This window comes from Etheostoma spectabile, chromosome 2, assembly GCF_008692095.1.
Source record: "Etheostoma spectabile isolate EspeVRDwgs_2016 chromosome 2, UIUC_Espe_1.0, whole genome shotgun sequence".
In the NCBI taxonomy this organism is placed as follows: domain Eukaryota; kingdom Metazoa; phylum Chordata; class Actinopteri; order Perciformes; family Percidae; genus Etheostoma; species Etheostoma spectabile.
The window spans coordinates 20668503-20694359 of NC_045734.1; the positions used below are offsets into that span (position 1 = coordinate 20668503).

The 25857-nt window shown below is 38.0% G+C and overlaps 1 protein-coding gene and 1 long non-coding RNA gene across 3 annotated transcripts in view; both read right to left on the bottom strand.

Annotated features, from left to right (window-relative positions):
• Positions 1-25857, bottom strand: part of rbm20 (RNA binding motif protein 20) — a 71970-nt gene that overhangs the window by 31028 nt on the left and 15085 nt on the right. For both annotated transcript variants that reach the window (XR_004334159.1, XM_032530000.1), the window contains exons 2-5: positions 8004-9051; positions 7412-7476; positions 6923-7032; positions 5778-5878 (exon numbers count right to left, since the gene is read on the bottom strand). Coding sequence is in view for 1 of the 2 variants with exons in the window: in XM_032530000.1 (XP_032385891.1) it covers positions 5778-5878; positions 6923-7032; positions 7412-7476; positions 8004-9051 (1324 nt within the window). In the remaining variant the exon portion in view is untranslated. The remainder of the gene's footprint in view (positions 1-5777; positions 5879-6922; positions 7033-7411; positions 7477-8003; positions 9052-25857) is intronic.
• Positions 9638-24479, bottom strand: LOC116698681 (uncharacterized). The gene is made up of 3 exons (XR_004334283.1): positions 24468-24479; positions 11544-11814; positions 9638-9667 (listed from the first exon to the last, which is right to left on the bottom strand). It is a non-coding gene; the product is annotated as an uncharacterized LOC116698681 (long non-coding RNA).

The window sequence follows — 25857 nt, forward strand, 5'->3', positions numbered from 1 at the left end:
AAAGTGGCGCCAAAATGAATGGCAGTCAATGGGATGTGTAGCATTGGGAGCTACGCCTAGAGAGAAGAGGCTTATCCCCTTGGATGAAACAAAGAGAGTGGAGCTGGCAAAATAAAAATAGACACGCAAAGCTGCTATACGCTTATGCATGTAGTATGTTCCAGCTGTTAGAATGAAAAAAAAAAAAAAATAGGAATTACTGTTTTGCAGTCATACTATGGTCAATTTGCCAGGTCAGCTACAATTGTTTTAAATTGAACTAGGGATTAAGAATGAGTGAAACCTTGTGTATTAACATTTCTCTATAATATAGGCTTTATAACACTAAATTAAAATTGACTTTTCAGTTGTTCAGCATAACAGCAACAAAATACAGCATTTTCTTTCTTCAATGTATTTATCTATAAACGTAAGGATGAGAAAATTTCTACCCAACACTACAGTCCTCAGAGGTAATGGCTTTACCTGCCACAGTATGTTTGGCCATGTGTGTTGCTGAAGCACTCCCAACCCTATGACCAACTGAACTCGTGTGGTGTAAAGGACAACCATATCACACAGTGCTTTCCTTTTTTTACTGACAGCGTGCTGACTGACATTGGCTGGAAACTCTCCCAAGGACATGTCTGTTTATTTGTACAAAGTAGATACCATGTTGAAGAACCCAGGGAGATGGTTTCACACTTTTTCCCCACGTTCCTTCGCATGGCGCTGGCACGCCGATCCCTCAGATCGCTTTACCAGTCACTCACCAGTCTGAAACGTTACACCGCTGCCTGGGTGTGTGACCCGGGGTGTGACCCGGGGGTCTTAAGGTCCGTGCTCCTGACAGCAGTTAACTGTAATCCTGTGTTTATCTCTGTTTGAGTTATCTTATCATGTGAAGCTCCTGTGTGACTTCAAACTGGGTAGCTGGAAACTGCAGTCCAAACTACAAACGACTGCTAGTATGTTATGCACATGTGTGTGAGCTTCTCTGTACAGGTTGTAGTAAGGTTGTTTATTTTGATCACAATATAAATTTTTCATAGACAAACATACACAAATGAAACTTAAAACACCTAAAGTAAGTTCACAAATTATATTTGCATGTGGTTGTACGTGTGCATTTGTGTGTGCTCTCTGTTCAACACAAGGCACTTAAACCAGTAAAACCCCACCTGTTCTGCTTCGGCAGGTGTGTGTTTATAGCAACCAACATTGCTCATGAAGCACAGCCTATAAATATTTTCCCACTGATGCAATAAAAGCCTTTGTCAATAACCAACCAATGAAGCATGTGACTTTCACATCACTAAGTTAAATTTGGTTCCACTGGCAATAAAAGAAAAGGAACTGGCTAAGATAAAACAGCAGAGTCACGCATGTTTTTTGGAACGGAAGAAGTGGTTTTACAGTAGAGGGGATGCCGTGTAAACAACGTGGCCTCCAAATCTGGAACAGCCCCCATTAACCGTATAATTCTTTATTCTTAGATCTTATACACATTTCTTTACGAGGCCCAAATTATCCTTTGTATTTTACAGTTTTTTCCAATTGCTTACACAATGAAATCAAAAGTATTACACAGTTATCAAAACCTTAAACCAAAGGAGCAAAACATTGGCCCAGATGTGCACCACTATAAGCACTATGTCAGCCTCACACTTTTTGCAAAATAATACACAGTGATTTGCAAAACACTAAACACACATGTATACATTAGACACAGAAGTATATAATGATGTCACTTCCTTGCAACTCCAAAGCACTGACTGTCAAATTACCACACCTATGAGCCAATCTGTGAAACCCAGCCATCAGGTGGGCAAACACATGATTTCTTAATTCTAGACACACCAATCAGGTTTAAGCACTGTAAAAATGCAGCAGGTAAGGCTAGTATTTTCTGTACTGTATTTTCAGTTTTTTTAGATCATTTTTGTTGTTATTGTTTTTTTTTTTGTAATTGTAGCTTGTACTGGATACAGTATTTTTTTCCTGTCTGTTATTTGCTGAGCTATAACTGAGCGTTATGCACATTACTGTAGTTCCATGAGAACTTTGTTTTGTAATTCTCCATGTTGACATGTTGACTGATTTGAGTACGTGGAGAGAAATAAATTATATTTTTCTCAGTCTGCAGCACTGGTCTTTTGTAGCGTTTGGTGAACTTATTGTATATTTGTATATTCTCTGGGTTTTTTTTTACTCTAATTACTGAGAAGTAGAATTTCAAAAAATGTTTTAGGTTAGCAACAGCAGTGTAACTGGTTAAAACAGAATTAAATCATATTAAATGTGTGTTTTATATGGTAACAAAATATCTTTTTTATAAGTTATCAAGCAGTTTTGGCAAGAGTGTTTCATTTTGCAAAGGGTGTGGGGTTGTGCTAATTGTGTGTAGTGTTTTGAAAAACCGGTCCCTGTTTTGAAAATAGTGCCATCAAAAAAACTGTAATCGTACTCTTTACTAGAAATTTCTTTTTTTACTATATACTACTAGCTTCTATTTTTCTTTTGAGTTTTTTTTTTATCTGTATAAGTTCTTTTGACTGGGAGATGCAAGTGGACCTGGGAATTAGGCTCGTCTTCCCGCAAGACATCGCAGTGACCTCATTCCGTTCGCATCTGGTCCTGATTTCCAGGAGCACCAAGACCATCTTAGTAGCTGAACTTACGGTGCATGGGAGGACAGGCTAGCTATCTCGCACCAAATCAAAAAGGCTAAGTACCAGGACTTGATCGAGGAGGCTCTTATTAAAGAAAGGCACGCAACCACGTGTCCTACCAAAGTCAGCTGTTGTGGTTTCCCAGCAACATATTTGCGCTATTTCCTACAGAAGGTTGGCCTGGATCCAAAACATCTGAAGAAAGCCGCCAGGATGCTCTGGCAGCCGAGACTAGCTCAAGGTGGTTGTAGCTGAAGAGAGCCCACTGTTGGAACACCTCTGTTCTCATGTGATATTTAATTACATTCTCTTTAAGTGCAATCATTTTGTGCATTTTACATTTCTGAAAAAAATCCCCAAATGTCAAAAGATACCAAATATATCAGGCTGATATACAAGTAAAAATGTTTATTATAGATTGATTTATTAACCTATACGAGTTTAATTTAATATTATATTAATTACTATTTCATATTAAATATGATTATTCATACAACAACATCCTACGTTTTGTGTAGTGATTAGTATAAATGTGATGTACTGTGGCTTCAGTAAAGAGATAATGTAGTTTTTGGACATAACTTCAACAATTTCTTTAAGAGTTGGTAGGGTATGTTTCAGGTTAAAAAAAACTGGAGCTAAAATATATAAAGTACAGGGTGTACAGTACATTATGTATTGGGTGCAGGTATGTGTTCCTGCATTGTGAGTATGTTAATGCTTGGTGACTGTTGAAAACTGTGCACTGGGCACCAGAGATGGCTTTCTACAGGTTCACTGGGGCTAATTTTCACCTCACTCATCATCTGCACTGTGCTGTTCAAGAGACCTGCCTTCGTGATGGATGCCTATCAACAGCTGCTGTTTTTATAACCCAACGCTAACACTTTTGGACAGGCAAACTGACTCTGGGGCAGCAAGGAGTAAAAAATAAGCTCTAAGAAATAATCGTATTTAATTGTAGCCAAAGTGAAATAGTGATGAGATTAACATAGACCATTTCTTGTGTACTGGAAACCCTATAACCCTATGTATAATATTTGCACCCTCCACTGCAATCAAAGTCTAACAGTTTACAGATTCTATCGCCTGGCAATGAAATAAAAAAAAATCATAGAAAATAATATAATACTTCTTAAAGAAACTTCTGTTCTGTCTATAGTATAATGTGGATAAAACATTCTGGACTAGCCTACTGCTTGTTTTCATCTTCTTCTTTTTAGCACGTTATGCTTGGCAAGCGTCCTTCAGCAGCGTATTCAAATCCTCTATCAACGTCCACAAGACTTCTAGTCAGTCACAGCAATGACATGATGGCTTGGTTATGTGTATAAGTAGAGTAACAACCTACAATTACAACAGAATAAGTAATAGATCATGACATGATCATTCAGAATATAGCCAAACTTTGCTGTAAAATGTCAATGAGATTAAGTGGTTCAGTAAAGAGAAAATACTGAGGAATTAGATCAAATTAGAAGGGTGTTAAAGTCTGCATGTACAGTTAGTTGAAAGTGAGTTGCCAAGGCATGTTTAAACAGTCTGAAAGATGAAATGAAGCAAATATTTACTGGGAAGTTATTCCAGTCAGAAGGTGCTTTAAACATAAAAGCTTTTTTTGACATGGACTTAGAAACATTAGGTACTGAAAAAAAGCTGTACAGTATGTCTTAAATGAGTGGAGAAAAAAGGAACCAAAAATTGTTTTAAATAAAAAGGTAGTTGAAATGAACACACTTACTACCAGATACTACAGATTCATACATTAACTTAGATTAGCAGCCACAATTCCAAATAAAACATTCCAGATGCAACCAAATTAAGTCAGTAATCATGATTAATTCATAATAAATAAATAAATAGGCTGCATGTGTTGTATTAGCTCCACAGTAGATGTGTGTGATGTAGTTGGAGTCTGAGCCTGTGCAGAGCTTGTGTGGACAGCTGCTTTGGTTAACATGAAACTCTTTCTGTTCTGAAAAGGCAGACAATTTAAGACACTGCTGAGTTGTGTCTGGCCTTAACGCATTTTCAGTAGGACGCACTTCAAGATGTCAAATGTGTTTCCCCCTGTCTAAAGTGGAACTAATGAATCAGTAATGTAATTAGCAAAAACGAAAACGTGGATAATGCAGCATAACACACGTATGAATAATGCAAGGACAATGCAAGGTTTTCTGTGTGAACAGACAATAAAGTTTTATCTTATCTTGTGTTCCTCAATAAAGAAGCTATTTTATCATATATCCCTGTTTGAATGAATAAATTATATCCAGAGGCTGGATAATCATTAATTGGTAAAAGAAGGATATGTAAAAAATCTCAACACGTGGTGTCAAGCCATTTAATGACACAGTTTGCCAGGCTATACAATTGAGTGAAAAAGAGTTGTCAAGCTCAGACAAAGCCTGCTGTTGGGCCCCAGCAGCTGTCAACAAGAGGATCTGGGTCCATTCATTCAGCACCTTATGCACTTTTTCATGCTGCTGAGCTACACATTGTTTTTAGATACATGAAAGAAATGCAGTATATTGGAGAAATACAGTATTATAGTTAAATAGAGATAAAATATAAAGACAATATCATCAGTCCGCACCCTGATCAGACATAGCGTATTTTAGCAGCCTGGGGTGGCTTCTTTTTTGTTATTGTTTTCAATGAGAGTTAAGTGTTGCTTGCTGCTTTTACTGAGCACCTCAAGTTTTTCCTTTCTATGCGCCTCGTGTTTCTGCAGGACAGCCCTGAACACACTGAGTTGAAAAAACTTCAACTCAGAGCGGAAAAGCGTCCAACGTCATTTAACTTTACAGCAAAATAACGGTTGGTTGAGGCTAGGTTACTGGGTGGTTGCCTAGCAAGAATAACAAAAACATGAAACTAGCATTGCTCTGCCTGATCTGGGTCTTACTCTGCACCAAACAACACCAGTAGTGCCCTCCGAGTCTGTTAGGGCAGCAGTCATTGATATGAATCAAATATGAATTGTAAATCACTTTGAACATTTCCCTGAAACAAGATATAATCAATCTATAGCTGTATTCATTTTCAAGGATGATGGCTGTTTCTTGTCAATGGCAAAGGGCAAACTAATAATCCTGAGGAAAAAAAGCCATACATTTGTCTGACCTTTGACTCTGACTGGTGTGCAGCAAATCCTGTGTCTGACGGGGTATACGTCTTCATGGTTGCAGATGGCAAGTATGATGTATTGGCTCCTGAGGATACATCTGTGGAAACAATTTGAAATTTGGATTTGCCATATGTAGTCAACCAAGTGTGGAATGAAGTTATATTTGTTGAATCAAAGGCTCAATGTTGTCAAATAACCTTCATTGTTATTTTTTTCCTCACTTATTAGTTTATTTGTCTAATACTTATTAGGACATTTGAAAACACTTGGTTGGTATAAAATGACTCAAAACAAGCATCAGTGCTAAGTACTGACATCTGAGATATATGATACTGGTTCTACTATTGACACTTTACTGGGTTGTCAGTATACTGTCAGGTTCATTAATACCCTATGGTTTGTTTTTTCCAGCTGTGGGTTGGTGTTTAAAACGTTACAGTTTGAAAACACCTTTTAAATGGAAGTTTGAGGGTACCTCTAAAATATACACACACATTTTAATTCAAGTTTTAATTTAAATTCTAAAGACAAGATTTTTTTTCAACTATTAAATAATTATAATTAGCTGACTGTGCTGTAATTAAAACAATATGGCTTTAAATCTCAACAATGGCCCACATTGTTGGCTACAACAGCTGTGTCCTGGGTAGCTCAAAAGAAGACTTTCCTTCTTATTTACCGCTATTGTTCACCGACCTTTCCAAACACTGAATACTTAAATAAAAAAAGTAGAAGAATTATAGGTTACATTCTTATTTGTAACCATGTTTTTGTGGTTGAAGAGCAATCTCTCCAAGTCTGCTCAAAGGGTTAAGCGCAAAGGCTGTTTTAGGCTGTCCAAAGCCACCCACAGGTGGTAGAAAGCCATAGAAAGCAGGTCCTCAATTTGATTTTGTGTAGAAAAGCACTACACGTGTCATTAGCTTGGTAGGTTTGCTGTTGCACCATATTTTGGATATTCTAACAGCATACATCAATGTATTAAAATACACCGTGTCAAGTTATAAAAACATGCTGCCTCATTCCCTCACGTAACTCTAAAAATACTCCCTAACCTCCATCTATCACTCTGTTTGAAAAAACATCAGTAGAACATTGCGATCAAATAGAGGCACTTGTGGTAAAAAATGGGTTATCCTACCTTGACTTGGAGCTGAGTAGATCATGGAGTTTGTCCCTCCGGGGTTTAGACCTCCATCAGAAGGCCTACCGACAGGGTAGTGAACAGCTCCAGCTGATACTACTGCAGCGCTGCAACAATCAGAGAAGGCTGATTTTAGCTGCCTCTCCCCTGCCTTGCTCACTCATATCTTGTGACAGAGCTCATATTCATAGAAACATTAAGGCAGCTGTACACAGAGAAAGGAAAAGCTAAATAAAATGCTTCCAACACTCAAGAGAGATATTTACTCTAAACTGATCAAATAGTGCTAAAGCTTAAACAAAAACAGATTTAAACACAGCTGGTAAGTGAGTTGCAGAAATGGCCAACCCATGGTCAAGGGTTATTATAAAAGCAAACAAATCAACAAAAATCAGAATAAGCTATGTGAAGCTATAGCTTTGTGAACATCTTAAATTGCCACTCAGTGGTAACTCGTTCAACTCCGTCCAAAGAATTTTAGTTCACCTTTCATTTGTGTACAAGGTTCGGTTCTGCAGGTGTAGTTTTCCCTTCACGTGCTGGTCCCAGTCCTAAAAACATGCATGCACACGCAAGTGCGCACACACACACACACACACACACACACACACACACACACACACACACACACACACACACACACACACACACACAGACAGCTTGGTAGACCTTGCACAGCCATTATATAAGCTCATGGCTGAGAGTAGCCACTAAAATTGTTGTCTCTTCACATAATAAAGAAAAAACATCTTGGATTAGTAAACTAGGGGCTGCCACTCAAATCTAAACATTAAGCGACAGTATATCAGCTATTTCCGGATCAATGTATCATCCAAATCCAGGACATTAACACATTGAAGGGCTTTGAAAATCTTATGAGCATCACTGGACCTTGTTTTATTGGAAGGCAAACTATATGGGGATTGTATTGTCAGTATTGTATTCTCCAGTTCCTATTTTTAATTGAGGTGTGAGCTCAAAAATAGACCTGCAGGTAATTCATTCTGTTTAGTTTCAGGTGGTCTTCAGCTGCAGTTTACATACATGCATTTACATTTTGACTGATCCGTTTACTCACCTTGAGGTTGTAGACCTTCTTGTCACAGATGCTACACTGGTGTGGCAGTTGATTGGGTGTGACGGCGTGGTAATCATTGACTTGATAAAGCTGAAGTGTCCTGGTACCTGAGGATAGGGTTTCCTCACTTCCATGCAGGGGCTGGTAGCCCCCAAACCCCTGTGAGCCACTGGAAGCAAAAGAGGAAACCCCACTGCTGGGATTAAATTTGGGGTCAGGGGTTGGCTCCTCTGGATTGTACAGTTCCGTTCTGGGCCGAATTTGCTGCCCAGCTGCTGTCCACACATTTGCAGTGTTAGAAACCATATCCACTTTTCCAGTGTGGCTCAAGTTAGAAGGGCCTTTCCATGGCTCCTTATGCCCAGTGGAATTATAAACATGCATGTTCTGCTCATTGACACTAAACCCAGATTGTTGGCCCAGCATATCAGGCCCATAGAAATCTCTCTGAAAACCAACATTGTTCATGTTTTTTGCCTGAGTGTTAATCACTGTGTACTGTCCATCGCCAGCAGTAGCTGATGCTGCAGATGTCCCCCCAACTAAGTTGTACTGAACACGCCTGTCAGTATCACAAGGGTATGTTGATCCTGAAGTCTTACCATACTCTCCACCTTGTTGGCCCACTGTGCCCCCTCCGCAAGGATGGTTCAGCCTCTCATTCCCTGGGTTTTGATTGAATCCACCACCCACCAAGGGCCCCATGGCTGAATTGGAGGAGGAAAAACCGAGCACCCCCGTGGGGAAGGCACCCTGAGGGTTCCCAACTATAGTTGAAGTCCGTAGCTGATTGAAAAGAGGTTGGGACATGGCGACATTGGAAAGAACCTGATTGAGAACAGTGGCAGCAGTGGCTGTATTGCCCCCCTGAGCCAGTTTTAGGCGATGGAGGGTAAGCTGGGCCTGGAGCTGAGCGAGCTGGAGGCTAGCTGGGGTCAGGAAGAGCTGCTGGTTCGGCTGCTGAGGTCCGACCTGCACACCGCCTGGCAGCTGGCCCCCTACCGGGAGACCCTTCTTATCGGCACTGTCCCCAGGCACCGCACTGAAGCTATGGGGAAAAAAATATAAACACATACTTACATACTTTAGAAACCTCAAAGAACAAATCCACTCTCCACAATGTCACACAATAATACTTCATATTTATTTTGTAACTCAGCAATTCATTTTATAGGCATTTGTTTTTCAAGATAACTACTGGTTGAATATAGAAGTATGGGTGGTTAAATTGTGGCGGAAGAGAAGGTGTATATTAGACATTTTAAACAGATTAAATATACTTACAGTAATGCACAAATAATTAATGGAGGGTGATTGGGACTGGTTTTCCAATTTTTATTACAAGGTGAGAAAAATGGCATAGAAGTCATTATAGTATGTCATAGTATCTCAAATGTTACGTTATTTAAGGCAGCTCAACAGGGTCACAGGGTTTTTGAAACCTCTCACTCAAAGTTCAAAACCCCAAATCTCCAAAACCATAAGCTATTTCTCAGCCTTTCTCTCAGTTTTCAATTGCATAAAACACTTTTTTCAAAACACTGCACACAATTCTCCACCTCAGACTCAAAAATCTAACAGGAAGGGACTTGCTTTCACACAACCAATCAAAATGCTACACTTATGTACCAGGGCACACTCCTCACGTGTGCAAACACATTATGCTTACAGTTTTTTCACGATTACTATGACAATTTTTTTTCACGATTGCTAAGATAATGTTTTCAATACTTTCCTAAAGTCTTAACACAGTTAGCACAACATCTGTCTTTGTAGGCTATACAATTAACACATTTCTGGTTGCTTTGACACAAAATGCATACAGTTAACACAACATTTAAAGTGCTTGAACATCTTTTACAAACAAGCTCAACCAAGACCAAAACAATGGATTTTTACTGACAAATTTACAAATGCTTTCACACTGTACGTCAGATAACATCATGTTCTAAACCTATCTTAGGCTAACGTCAAAGTGAACAGCTATTCATATTGTAAATTGAAACACTATTATATCCCCTGCATTTTACAGTATCACATTGTTAATGTTGCTAATAGATGAATCACAACTGATTCCCATCTAGGAAACACACTCAGGGGTTGAGGTTCTTTCAATCGCATGACCATCTGTTTTTTTTTACAGTATTCTTTATACGTTACAAGGTTAGCAAGGATTACAGTAACCAAAATCACATTCCTTGTTTGTTAACACAAACCTGGCCAAAGTTGATTCGGATATGTAACAATATTACATACAGTTAAAGAGGACCTATTTGGGCTGATTTTGTGTGGAAAAGGAACAATACAGTTAACATGAACACAAAGAAAGTAAGAAAAATTCCTGTACGAGGGAGAGGAAGACGAGAACCAGGACAACCAGGACTGTTTGTTTCCTTTTTTCATAAACCATACATTCTGTCTCTGCCCCATATGAGTCGAGTGCAGATTTGAGACGCGCATGCTCAGGTTTAAGGTTTACAGCATACCGTGTCATAAGGAAATTTGTAAAATCCATGAAATAATAAACTTTTCTAATTACAAACAACAACAGAAGATGGAAATCATTTCAAAAACGTTTTAGCTATTGTTAGCATTTTTTTGATTGCTAAAGTTAGCTCAAAACGTCATCAGAGTAACCTTTGTTGTATTTGATTGCTAAGTTGTAGCCAGCAGTGAACAAACTTCGTTATCTAGGTCCATTTTTGCTGTATTGACATCACAGAAGTCTCTCGTTAGCATCTCGTAGGCTACTTGTCGCAAAGTGACACATGCAAAGCTGCACTCACGTTGGACAGTGACACATTCTATGAAGCTACTGTGAGATTGCTCATTCCTTTTTGTATTGAATTTTTGCAGCAAGGGAAACAAAATACATGCTTTTACTAAACCCAACAAAACTAAAATGTAGAGAAGTGTAACTGCAGTGTAAAACACAACATATGGTCAATACAATATACTAGTAACTATTGTATAAGGGAAGGGAACTGACACATATAAAATAATACAGTTTCTAAAATTCCACCTGATATTTTATCAGGTGGATATATGATATTTAATGAGATTTTAGGACATTTACATATCCAATTCCTTATATTTCTTTATTTCTACATATCCAATTCCTTATATTTCTTTATTTCTTTGTATTTCTACTCTGTTTATAATATTTGTGCAACTGCAACACGGAGTTTCCCTTCGGAGATCAATGAAGTATTTCTGATTCTGATTCTGATTCTGATTGGGCAATGATTGACTAAAGGTTTCTGTTGGGAGAGAACATGTGTTAGTGTTTTGGAAGAATTATGTGACTTTGAGACATGTTTGCAGTGTTTAGGTAGACATAGTGTATTATGTTAGTGTATTATTGTATTTTAGAAATTAGTGTTACATTATTGTTACGTTAATTTAGTTTACAATGTGTGATTTTGAGCATAAAGTTAACCATTTTGCCAGTTGTGTGTTGTAGGTGTGTTAGTGCTTTAAGAGTTTAGGAAAATTGTTTTGAAAGTATTGAAACAAATTGTCAGAGCAATTTTAAAAAACTGAAACTGAACACTAACCGATCAATGCTGAAGCATAGGCCTATACATAGGTCAAAGGTCAGATTACCTGTTTTAAACAATGAATGCCAACAATAGACAAAGAGCAAGGGGAGAAGGAAGGAGAGAGGGGACGAGGAGGAGGAGGAGGAGAAGGAGGGAAAGAAGGAGAGCCATCTCTGAGGAGATCAGGGCCACACTTGTTCATCATGTGATCAACCACAGATTGACCATGTGAGAAGCCCATCTTGAGTAGCTTTACAATGCCGTCCATACTTCAGAGATGTATGCAGCAGGGCTCTAAAAGTAAGGACCAGGATTTTGAATTGAATTCTATGCTGGACTGGTAACAAGTGAAGTGCTGCTATAACAGGTGTGATGTGTGCTTTTTTGTTAATGTGAGTTAAAAGCCTAACAGCAGAGTTCTGAACAGCCTGGAGATGGTGATCCTCCTTCTTACTCAAACAGGTAAAAGGCTGAAGATGAAAGCATGAATTATCATCTCCAACTCCCCCTTAGTTGCGAGTGTTCCTAATTTGGAAATATTCCTCAATTGGAACAAACAGTTCCTAACTAATTGTTTAGAGTGGAGCTCCAAGGACATAGCTGAATCAAAAACAACACCTAAACTCCTGAGGCTCGGCTGGACAGGCGGGCCTAAGTCACCAGTGTGCTGCTTTCTGTGAGGGATTCAACTTTCAGGGGCATTAATTAGTGTTTCTGTTTTATCTGAGTTTAGAAGCAAAATGTTGTCACATAACCACTGTTTGATACAAGTCAAACAGTTGATTAAAGAAGACAGTTTAGAGAACTCAGTTTCCTTAAACTAGCAGTACAGTTGGATATCAACTGCATACAGATGGTAAGATATATCGCTAAATTTGCTAATTATCTGTCTGTTTAACATGTTACACAGATTGGCTGGAACAAGTAAATTCTTTATGCAGATATTATTAGTATACTATTACAAAACTACCAAACAATGACCACTTTTGTACAGTTGGAAAGGGATAATGCACATTCGTATGAGGCTCTGCTAACCATCGGCAGCTATGTTACATTAGTTAATTTCCTTAATCTTAAAACCACAGAAAAAAATATCACTGGCATTTACTCAGTAGCTACCTCACTGCTTTCCTATTCTTGTTGACGGAAGCTTTTAGAAAGTTTCAGCTCCCCATATTCACACAATTATGAGCTTCACAGCTAGCATCTGCTGACAAGGCGAATCTCTAAGTGACCAACCAGCAGATGGTCCAGCAGTTGGGCACAGCCATCAGCTGGCTGTCAGCACTGGAAATAAGGAAGTAATCAGTGCCAAGCGGCATTGCACAGCTGTATGCTGTTTTCTAACATAACAAATGTGCTTGTTAGGGTAAGCAAATATATTATCTTTTGGTTGTATGGCTGACAAAAGCAGGTAGGAAAGATGGTTATGTCAGCTATGCAGAACAAATGTTACGCCGAGAATATCTTATATATTTATAATTTCATGGTTCCTTTTTTTGAACACATGCTCTAGTAAGTCACCATCCACTCCTGCACTGTATTGTGACAGTGAGAAGACCATCCATGGCAAATGGTATAGGTGTACTACACTGGGAATGAAGTAAATGGGGGAGGCATGATGTAGCAACAGTTGTCCTAGGATTTTCAACCCCTGTCCGTCTCCTTGTTTCACAAATATGATTGTCAAGTTTACTAACAAGTAAAATGGACGGACTTGCTCATTCTTCTCCGCTCAGGGCCACTGTGTGTCTTTCTTGTGCCCAGGACAAGATGATATGATAAAAGATGAAAGGCCCCGTCCCAGCAGATTATTTTTAAGGTTTGAGGGCCCTCCTTGATTTAGCAGGGTTTTTCCTGCGTAGAGGAGTTTATGGTGCACCCCCAAAGAGGTTTTTAGCCAGCCACTAAAGGAAATGAATGTGTTTAAGAGCAATTTAAAATTTAACAAGCAGAACATAAACTTGAATAGAAGAGTTAATCTCAGTTTTATCTCCAGAGTCAGGTTGTACCATAGTCTCCTTTGATGTATTTAAATGTTAATACAATTTTTTTTAAACCAGTTTTGTTAATTGTAATACTTTTTTTGTAGCTGGTTACACACAATATTGTGAACATTTATAACAAGACCAATTCCAGAAGCTCTGCAATCTTTTGTAGTTCAAACATAATTTCAATTAATTCTATTAATTAATTTCAATTATGGATTTCACCTTCCACGGAGAGGTGGTGTAACATAATTCGAATTTCTTGGATAAAGAGAGAGTAGTAAACAAGTAAAAACAAGGACAGCTGTATAGAGCATGGTTCAAATATCAAGAGGTTAGCTGCCCCTTTTCCTACTGCCTTACTTTTCTGTACACCACCATCCTACAACACAAACTGCTATTAGAACCACTTCGAACTATATCACCCACTGGCCTGTCCTTTTCTGATGAATGCTTTCACATGCTGTCTAAACTTAGTTACTCAACTATTTATCACATCATCTATGTTAAGCACCTGACACTGCCCTATCTAGAAACTGCTCCTACCAACCCTGCTAAAAGGTAACAGGCCAATAAGATTAGAAGTGTCAAAATCCCCAATTGTTTTAATTAAGGATTTGCATGCAGAGAAACTGATGCACTGAATAATAGTTATTTGTGGTCATGTTTCCACAGCTTCTTCTTAAAAGGTTGTAATCCGCATGCAAGATGGATTATAAAACAGGTTTTTATTATCCTTCTTGAATATAAAAAAGTTCAAAAGACAATTTTAAATACAGTATGAATTTATGCAACTGAATCTTGCAGAGGATTATCACCTCCAAGCCTGTCTTCCTACTGGCTTATGTAGTTGTTCTGTGGTTTTGTGATTACATTGCCACATCATAAACTCATCATATCACAACCATAAGTCATACTCTACGCTATACTGAGCTATAAACTATCCTCCTGTTGTAGACTAGGGTGACCAGACGTTACGGAAAATTTGGAACAGTCCCAAAATCCAAGCAGTTGTCCAAAATCCCGAATCCTGCCCTAATTGTCCCAAAAATTTGAGCAAATTCTCCAAAGCAGACTCTCAAGTAGTTATAGTCTGATAGAACATTAAAATCTCTTCATGGTGATTGAGTTTTCCTGTAGCCAGCTCCTGTCAGCAGCTCATTGGCTGCATTGATAACACGTATTGCTATTTTTCAATCATTCATTGTTGAAGTGGAGGCTCAGGCTGTCCCGGGACTCCGATGAACACATAGCTAAAAAAGCGAAAAATGTCTCTGCGGGTACCGGGAGGGCTGTATACTTCTTCCTATCTTTGTTAATATTGTTTATTTTACATAGGCCTTGGAGGTCCCCTAATACCATATATGAAGCCTCTTTCCCAAAATTCAGCCTTGGAGCAGAATTAGAGCCAGTCCCTCAATGAGCTTTCCTTAGGATGTGCCATTTCTGAGTCTCTAATTTTTGAGGGGGGGCGGAGACGGGCAAGGTTGAGGCTCGGGGTGTGGCCTTGACCAACTGCCACTTTGCTCGTTTAAAAACCGTGATGTCTTTCTCTCATGGATGGGCCAAATTCTCTGGGCGGGCAAAGCAGAGAAATGGGAGGTAAACTCCAGATCGGCTCATCTGAGCTTTCATTTTCTCAAAGGCAGAGCACCTATCACCATTTCTAGCCACTGGGGGACCATAGGCAGGCCGGGGGAATGCATATTAATGTTAAAAAAAACTCATAAAGTAAAATTTTCATGCCAGGGGACCTTTAATTTATGTTATTTACATTTGTGTTCATGAGAATTTGTCTATTGCGAGTTTGCTGTATATTTATTGTTCATTCTATTTGTTATTTTTGTTTGTTTTGTTACATGTTTGAAATAAAGTCATACTCATACATTACACACTGTTTACTTGTTACTTGCATATTTATATTTTTATCTATCTATCTATCTATCTATCTATCTATAATGGCTTACTACCACAATATTTGTGCAGTCAACTCTAACAGAGTGTGTCAGGCTGCTGACCAGTTAAGTTCCAAGAATTTGTCTGACACATTCAACCTCAAATAATAAATCATTTTGGATTTCGCTGGACTAAATACCAAAAAAATTCAATTATTTAAGGGCAACAGTGGATAGTAACACTTCTTTATTTAACAAATGTGTTACTTTCACTTACTGTTGCACCACCAATTTCACACATGATAATGGTAGATTTGTAAAAACATAAATTAGGGCAACTAAAATCATTAAAAATGTTTCTGATATAAAAGCTGACTGCTTAAAAATAAATTAAAATACTATTTCAAGTACTGATGTTTGTGTTTTAGAACAAACATCTAATAGATGCAAAAATGATGTGCATTAAATTTAAGGATCACTTGGATGTTTTAGCATGGTTTAGGTTTTTTGTAATTGCAATAAATACAACAAAAACATAAAAACAGACCTATATTAAAACCACACACCACAGTCTGAGGAATTACACATGTAATTATGGTAATTGTCTCACTTCATACAATTGACACTTTTAAGTCCCACTGCCGATGTACACCCTCTTAAGTGAGCAAGCATGCTGATGGAGAGATACACTTACACCATTCCAGCTTATGACTCAAAGCTATAAATACTGGAGTTGCCCTCTGCCATCCTGACAAACAGTGTTCTTAATAGACTAATATGGACTCTTGGGCTACTGGCACAGTGCTGGACACTTCAGACCAATCTTGTGATGTAGATATAAGGACTATGGGTGTCAAGGTAGATGGACCAGTAACACTCAGCCACACCACCTGGACACATTGCTGTATACTGTGTAGTATGGAACTGACATCTTTGAAAGTACATATCAACCTACATTTCCTTATATTCACAATAACATTAAAAAAAGCAAGTTCAAATGCATTGTTAGAAAAAATAGCTACCTATGTGTAGTAGCGCTGTCAGTTAAACGCATTGTTAATGGCATTAACGCAAGCCCATTTTAACGGCATCAATTGTTTAGCGCGAGATTAACATTTGTTTTTGCCTAACAAACTTTGTAGTTTTTTTCACATGCTGTTGCAACAACTTGTAACATTAGGAAAACTACAACAACACACCGGAGCTAGCTAGACCAGAAACAAAACAACACTTGTTTGGGCTTGCGAGCCGGCCAAAGAGTAGTAGGCTGATGTTACGTTTTAAGTGGATGGCAAGCGTGAGATGCCAAAATGGATACCAATTAGATTCTGGATGGAAAGTTAACTTTTTAAAAGTTAACAAATGGTTCCATTGACAGTACCAAAGTGATCTGTGTGTTTTGTCGTTATGAACTGAGCTATCATCGTCCAGTCTGAAATACACCTTGATGGCCAAGCACTTTTCTCCACCTCCTCGTCAGAGTATTTTTTTTCACCCTTTTAGCGATGGTCAGTGTTACATTGTGTTAGAGATTATATGTTCCGAGTGTGAATGACTGTACCAAATGTGAAACTGAACACTACAGCAGGCTACATGCCAATGTTGTTTTCAATAAAAAAACATATGCACAAAGCAAGCCAGTCCACTTTTCCATGTTGACAAGAGCGTTAAAATGAGAAAAAAATGGGACAAGAAAAAATCCAGGCACATTTAGAATAGATAAAGAATTAGAGATTAATTGTGAGTTAACTATGACATTAATGCGATCAATCGCGATTAAATATTTGAATCGTTTGACAGCACTAATGTGTAGTAAATTAGACAAAAATGAGTTGCTCTTTGTTGCAAATGAAAAACTTATAAACTAAAGTGATTCCAAAGTTGGGCAAAACTGATCAAATCTGGTAAATCAAGAGCATTGTATGGTCTCTGCAAGTGAGCATTTATCTACTCTTTTTTTCCAACCATATGCTTTAACTGCGAATACAAATTGCTTTTTAAAAATGTCATTAATGACATGTTAATTGTGGCGCAACCGAGACGGCCTACCTCAAGAATATTTGTTAATTGATCTAATTTAACCAGAGCTATGAGGCTTTTAGGAGCAGAGAAAAGCAAATTCATGAAGAATGAAATCTATCAGTAGTGATAAAGACAGATTATGAGGAAGAAATCAAGAGACGATTCTGAGACACATACTTTAAAATACACAATATTAAAGGTGCAAACAAAGACAGATGTTTTTAGAAAATCTATGAGGGAAAAGTTGAATTGAGCAAGGATCGATGTATATTTAGGAATGAAAATTCTACACACTTGTATTGTTGCATCAGAAAGAGAAAACTATTGCAAACAATTCATAACAATATGTATGAGATCAAAAAACAATCTGCAAATGTTTCATTTTGGATGTGATTTTTTGAACCTTCTATGTTTTTTTAATTTTTCAAATTAAATGCTGTCTGTTGTTCATGTGTTGCTGTGCTTTTCGGGACTTAACCTTTGACAGCCGAAAAAAGCCTTCACTGTCAAAGCTACAGTATGTCATAGCAGAGTTTATGAGCTCAGTCCTAAGAATAGCTTCATGTGGTTATTTAAAAACTCCTGCATGTAAACTTTGTAAATTTACACATGTCAAGGTATTTCTGTTTCGTTTCACAATTTAAAGGTAATAAATTAAAGAATGAAGAGCAGGTTCAATAATAAAATCATGCAATATCTGCACAGCAACCACAGCAAGGTAAATAGTAGTAGATCTTGTGTCATTTGCAAGTGTTTTAACCGGCAGCTCATGAGGCTTAGAAAGAAATACTATAGGCCGTGTCAAGTCAAATTATCTCTCTCTCTCTCTCTCTCTCTCTCTCTCTACATACATACACTACCGGTCAAAAGTTTGGGGTCACTTAGAAATTTCCATTGCACTCCATTATAGACAGAATACCAGCTGAGGTCAGTTGCATTGTTTTTTTTAACCCGGTCAGCAGTTTTCAAATTACATTATGTTCTTACATAATTGCAAAAGGATTCTCCAGTGTTTTCTCAGTTAGTTTTTTAAAATGATATCAGATTAGTAAACAGAATGTGCCTTTGGAACATTGGATCAATGGTTGCTGATAATGGGCAATGTAGATATTGCATTAAAGATCAGCCACCCACTCAGATCAGCTGGTATTATGTCTATAATGGAGTGGCATGGAAATTTGTAAGTGACCCCAAACTTTTGACCGGTAGTGTATATATATATATATATATATATATATATATATATATATGTGTGTATACACACACACACAGTATTTTTTTCCATTTGGCCTGAGTGAAATAGTATTCTGTCTGATTGGCTCCATTTTATTTTACCCATTCTGGCTCAGCAATGGGACTTCTGTTGCCAGTTCTGCCTGTTCAGTCTCATTTCTTTCCATACTTTAACCAAATATCTACTACAACAACATGGGAAAGTGTAATTGTTTTTGCACTGCTTTTAAGTGATAATGTGTAGGCTTCTTACGTGGAACTCAACTGGACCTCAAATTGACCTGTCCGGTGTAGGTCTACTGATCAATTTGTAAAAATCCCTAGTTTAATGCCTTTTTAATTTTCAATTAAACCAAATAATCATTTATCATGGAGAAATGGCTGTGGTATTTTAAATGACTTTTAACTTGTATGTGCTTGAGAGACTTGGTTTCCCAGCGCCTAGCCCTGGGGACAAAGCCTGACAAGAAAATGTGATATGCTTAGCGTCCAGCAGAAACCCTGCTTAACACATGCCTATTTAATCAATGCCTTTATAAAATCAACAAAATACTTGTGAAATACAACTTATTGATGTCATGAATCAATAAAAGAATATGTCAGAAATACTAAGTTTAAGAAAAACAACTCAGAGTATTTCACATTCAACAGACTAAAGGTAACAATTAAATGTGAAAATGTACTTGCAACAATTGACAATTATTACTGTTGTGACCCACTGCTGCATCATTCAGTTTGTAAAGGACCTCATCTGGGATTTAAAACAGTCTACATGCAAACTTTAAACAGCTGACACCAACATCAATAGACATTGCTGTATAATGGTTTCCTGTTAAGTATTAAAAGCTTTTAGGGTACATCCACAACTTTTAACTTTAAAGTAATCATACATAAATATTGCAAATATAAATTTCATTTGAAATGTTAGCATCTCTCTGTTCAACAAATGTATGCCCAGTGGCCTAGCAACACAATATACATGTTATAATGACACTATAAGCAAACTGCATCAATTATGTATATTTTCTAGGACAGCTTTGGAGAACAAACATTCTGTTTTGAAAGTCTAATTCTAAGCTACATTGCCGTCGCAAAGTAACAAAAAAAACCCACACACGCACACTTTCACAAAGATCAAAGACAGCTACACAGTCATAACAAAACGCCACATGAGCCCAGTCATTTCACAGATCCGCAGTGGAGGAAGTAACAAATTAGAGGACAGATTCAAGTCCAGTCCAGCTACAGAATAACCCATTCCAATTAAACATCCAACAAAATAATCCACCATGTTAAAACACACTTCAGCCCAATCAACGGCTATAAATCCTACATCTATGTGGTTCCTTAACACAGTCCAGCTGACAAGACTTACCACCACATGCAGTACGCTACAACAGACATACTGAAAAGCACACCTGGAGGAATTGCAGAAACACACCAACCTTGAAAAGACAAGCAGCGGAGGTCCAAGTTACGCCTCTGACACTAAACTCTGTACTGCTTCTATGTAGCCTGACCTCTGCCCAGCAGCTGAGACTGACGTGTGGCTCTACCCTCTAACATGACGACTAGTGCTAGCATGTACATTGGCATCACATCACTACTACTGGTCTTCACCCTATGTGAGTGACGCTGCTCTTCTGTGTTGCTGACCACAGGACAGGCAGAGCAGACGCATGTGATGAAAAGTCCCAAGTGGTCAGCATGAGTGTGTGAGGACGGGGGTAGACCAACACAGGGAAGTATTTACAGAGGAGGCCATGATGTGCAATCCTGAAGCTGCTGCTTCCCCAACCCAAATAAAGCTTAATGTAGAGTCGGGAGTCAAGTTCAAAGCAGTAGAAAACCGCTAAATTACTACCGGCCTACTACCACACACATCTTTTTGCACATATAATTCCTCCTTTCAAGGCTGCATTTAGTTTGTGAGGCAACATGGTTTTGATGGACTCTTTCCTGGCAGAGATTATCATTTTTTTCATGAGTGTGCCTGGTGATTGACAGACACAGGGCATAATGTGATTTACACACTCATCTCGGTGTCAGCAAACTAGATAACGATAAGCAGTGGATTTTGTAGCTCTGCGGAAGTGTTTTATTAAAGTGTTGTGTACTTTGGGGGGAAGAAAGCTTTACCACAACCTTTTCCAAAAAGGAAAATGTAAAGAACAAGAGTTTCCAGGTTACTTGCACAAAATATATCAAGATACACCGACATTACTCTTCATAGATTAAAACAAATACAATAAAAAAGTAATGTGAAATGTATTAACTTACAAACCGTGAAGTTTTTTAATCTATTTTACTGACCAAGGTTTTATGTGAGGTATCTCTTTACAAGTCAAAGTGTGCAGTTCAGACGTTCCTGTGCTTGTACACATTTCAAATCAACTTTTAAACTGTCAAGCTGCCTTTTATTCAACTGTGTGTAAAAAATATTTTTCATTTGAACATTTCACAAATTTATTTTTTAAACAAATTGTTTGATATACCAGACATTATGCAAATTCAAAAAGGGTATTTTTAAAGCATAATTTTAAAATAAATCATTTATAGTAAAGGCAATCAATAAGCCAACTGTTGACTTTTTATAGGAAATTTTATTCTAATTAATTTAAATTGCACATGCTACACATTAGATAAGCTAAAGTTATACAAGTTTTAGGTAAATGAAGCATGATATGCACATTCAAATGTAAAATAACGACCATGCAATAATATGAAAATATGCAGTCGTAGTAGTCGTTTTGGCCTGACTGAAAGAACAATTATGACTGATGCGTGGTGAGCTTAAAACATATCAGAGTAGCTGATTTTCTACGACTTATTTTTATATTCTTTATGTCTCTTAGTGCCTGCACTGTGTAAATAAGGTAATCACATTTTTTTTTACAATGAAAGGATTTTCTTCTTTTTAATGTGTATAAAGGAATATAAGGCCAATTATTTTCAAATTAATACAATTACAACAATGTAATGCTGTAATATGCTTGCAAACATGTGTACTTAATTTCCTTTTCTATTTTTAATATAGCATTTTTTAAAGGTGTTGTTTGGATTTTGCCTTTATCACTTTTATATCACTCCTCAATTAAAGATGGCAATAAAATAAAAATGAAAAACACTTTTTTTCCATTCAGTATCTTCTTCACTGTTTTGTTATGTTATGGCACATACTCCAATTGGCAAATCAACCTCTAATCAGAGTTACACAAAACAGTTTAGTGCAGTTTTATACAGACAATAAAAACAACCAGTACAAGCAGTATTCCAGTAATCACTGTAAAACGGACAGGTATCCCAGGAAAAAAATGATCCTACATCAAAATATACGTAAGCATACTATTTTGTCTAGGCTACTGCATACATAATTTTTATTTTCTCCCTTCTTCTTTAGAGCTCCATCTGCAGATTTTTTGCAGCTGTAAATGAACACTTTACCAAACATTGATCTCCAAGGAGGTATCACCCTGACAGATTTACAGTTGTTCAATCTGTTAGCATGACGGCCAGAGGGCAGGAGAGAACAATCCGCTTTTTATTCTGTGCCAATACAATACGATCTATGATTTTATTATTATTATTATTATTATTATTATTATTATTATTATTATTATTATTATTATTATTATTATTTGTATGCTAATGCAGTGAACTACAACGTAATTTGAACACAGAGACAAGGGTACGGAAATAACAACAACAATCAGGCCTGGCCAGGTTTTATGCTGCCAAACAGACTATCAACAGATTGTCCACTGAGCTATTTTTTTATGTGGGCTCACAGGTATCACAATGTGGTCTAATAGTGATGTTAAAACAACTCAAATGTATGACCTTGTATTATAATGATTATGATTATACATAATAAAAAATTATGTATAATCATACTTCTTTCTCTTTTCAAATTGAGACCAGTAGGATTCCTCACTAGAGCTGAGATCCAGGTGTGCTATCTAGGCGCCAGACTTGTCTTGTCCTCATAACACTGCCCTCCTTTGATGAGCAGCTGTAGATGCAAGTAGGTGTAGGAGTTTAGGAGTTTTTGGTCTTAAACTATATCTGGAAATAGATTTGAAAGAAACCCTGGACACAAGAGAAAAGTCACCGGGTAAACCCTTTCAACCCTCTGTTGATTCCATTTTATGAAGTAGTGTATTTTATTTAGTTTGTTTAGCAAATCTGCTGTTTCCTGCCACTGTATGTGTTGGATAGGACAGAGTTTATGATTATGGCCAGAGGATGGTGAAGGCACACACAGACACAGCATGGGTGTCTTACAGAACAGTTTTTACTTGGGCCACTAGGTGGTGCCACATATTTCCATAATTGGCCCCGGGAGGTCTGAAAGGAATGTATCAGCCTGCCATATGAGGGCACTGTACTTATTTTGATCAGAAGTTCCTATCCAACCTGCTAGAATGGGAGTCACAATGCTTATATTCGCAGGCTGTGATTTACATATTGTGACTCATCATGTAATGTTACTTTGGTAAGCCACCTTTGAAGTAGGATAAAAGATCATTTTGCCAAGTCCTTGTACATAGTTGGCTAAAACTTACGTATAGAGAGCGTGCTCAACGCAGACACCAAATGCACCAGCAAATGTTTAAAGAGATATACATACAATAACACATGTCAAGTGGAGACCATGCAACCCTGACTCTTCCCAATATGGCATAAACAGTTACTGACATTCCAGAGCCTTAATTTAACTTTTCAACAAATCAGACACGTAAATCAGCCTGCATAGTCAACACATAGCCACCATCATGCCATGAGACGAGATAGTTTCAATGGGCGAGGTATGGGTGAGAAAGCAGGGTCGGCTTGCCTTGCTCCGCATTTGGCACAGTTGCAAACGGGGATGGTTCTTGATTTACGGGTGAGGTATCTTGGCAACGGAGACATGGGGTCTGGCCCCTCATGTCCACCATAAGGCCGGGCCGTTCACAATAAGGCATCACTTTTATTCATTCCATGTTTCTCTGAAAATGCTTGTAAAATAGTCAGATGTATGCTTGGTATCAGTCACAGGGTTTTGTGAAGTAAAATCAAAACGTAAACTAAAGTTTGTGAGGTACCTACAACCGCAAGTACCCGGCCTTGGCTTTCCACTGTCAATAAACCTATAAGTTTACATGCCTGACATTAAGTCACCTACCGAGTCACACACAAACAAGTTAAACCCAGAAACACTAAACCCTGAGAGGCTAAGCGGGAGAAACATTTTTCTCCACTTCTCTCTCACATACACATGGTAGCTGTAGGTGATCTTGTTTCAACCATTAGGACGGCGTAACACGGGATATTGGGATCACAGAGAAACATACAGGTCAAAAGGATACTTCTGACTTGACAGCTGCCTCCCAACTAGGAAACTTTAAAAGCATTCAAAAAAATGTCCCTACTCAGAAAATCTGCAATTAGTTTTACAACCTCTGTGTCACTATGCTGACATAGTGCCCATGTGAGGACTTTAGAGTAACAACTGTTTGGGGCATTTGCTAAGAAGTTTAAAGATAAACCTCTAAAAGTTAAAAGAACCAAGACTTAAAAAGACAGTTTAACGACGGTATTAAAAACACAATGCATAGCTGTCTTGCCTGGACTAAAAATGTGTTCATCATGCAATTTTGTAAAGTAAATCAGCAAAGCTTTCTAATGTAAGCCATGAATTTACACAACATGAAATTGTACACTTAATTTGTATTGTTGCCTCAATTTTTTCAGTTTTGATGTGTTTGTGCTGACAAGAGCTAAGCAAAGCCCTCCAGTTACCTGGAATCAACTGACATTGAGTGTCAAACTGGGTGGTGAGACAGCTTTATTGGTCTTTGGACAGAGTGACATCAGAGATCCAAAGTTGCTGCTGTCAAAAGGAAAGGATGGCGACCGCACAGGCTAAAGGGAAAGTCTATAGCTCCAGGCACAGTAGCCACACGTTCAACAAAAGAACAGTCCCTTAAACTTCCAGTCACTCAAAAAAGCTAAGGGAGAAGGAACTATATGAAAGGGAGAATTACAGGAAAATGGCAAGCTTAAATCAGGTAAAAAATAAGAAAGCAAGTTATTGTTGTTTAAATTGGATTAGAGAAATATTTGCCAGATAAGGATTTAAGCACAGGAAGTGTCACAAGACACAGAGGTGAAGAAATATGAGGAGTGGGGGAGGGATTGTGTTGGCTTTGACAACTGAGCCTGACAAGCCATTTTTCCTGCTGCTCTGAAATAGTTATTTATAGCTACTGCCTGGGTGTACATTTCTTTTAGCTGTTCTGCTGTCCAGTGACACAATAAAAGTATTCACTTTTTCTTCATGAAATTCTACAATTCTAAATATAAACATATAAAATAGACAATTACACTTTCTACAGGCTGCAAATGTGTTCTATTCACGAGCAGCTGCAGGGTACCGTATAAACACCTAACTTGAAGTCTTCCCCGATAGCGGTCAGCAACATCGAAGCTATATTGGTGTACAAGGTGACGTAGCGATGATTCCCACAACCCCTCTTTCAGTCCTTCAGTCCTTCTCTCCTTCCTTCCTTCCTTTCTTCCTTTCATATCACCCTCTCTACATTCTTACCTCACTCTCACTCTACTCCATCTCTGTCCAAAGCAATCATTGCATTTTACCATCTGTCACTACCATGCTTACAAATACAAATCAAACCCAGTTACACTGTCCCAATCACTTCCAAGCCTATGGCTTAATATGTCTTATCCCAGGAAGCTGCAGGCGTAGGCTGCTCAAATAGCCATTAGTACAAATTACCCAAATAATGAAAGTGAGTGAATGCAGCAAATTTTTTCAACAGCTGCTCTGCAGGACAGAAGGGGGAAAAGGGAAAAAGAGAAAGTCGTCCAGCAAAATCCCAGTGTAAGTGAGAAATCCCTCTCAAAGCCGGTGGACAGAATGGGTCGGCTATGCCCTGGAGTAATGACCATCAAGGGACTTCTCTGTGGAGCCTGATCATGAGATAGAAACAATAAAATAATAATTTTGTGTTTTCAACTTCATGGCTACAACTAAACAAGATCTACCATTAGTTTCATGCACATATAATGTAATAATTTAATGTTTTGGTTTACTTAATAAACTAAACTAAAATGAATTAACACAGCATCTGAGACTGGGGAAACCAGAGCCGCCAGGGGAAGAGGGAAG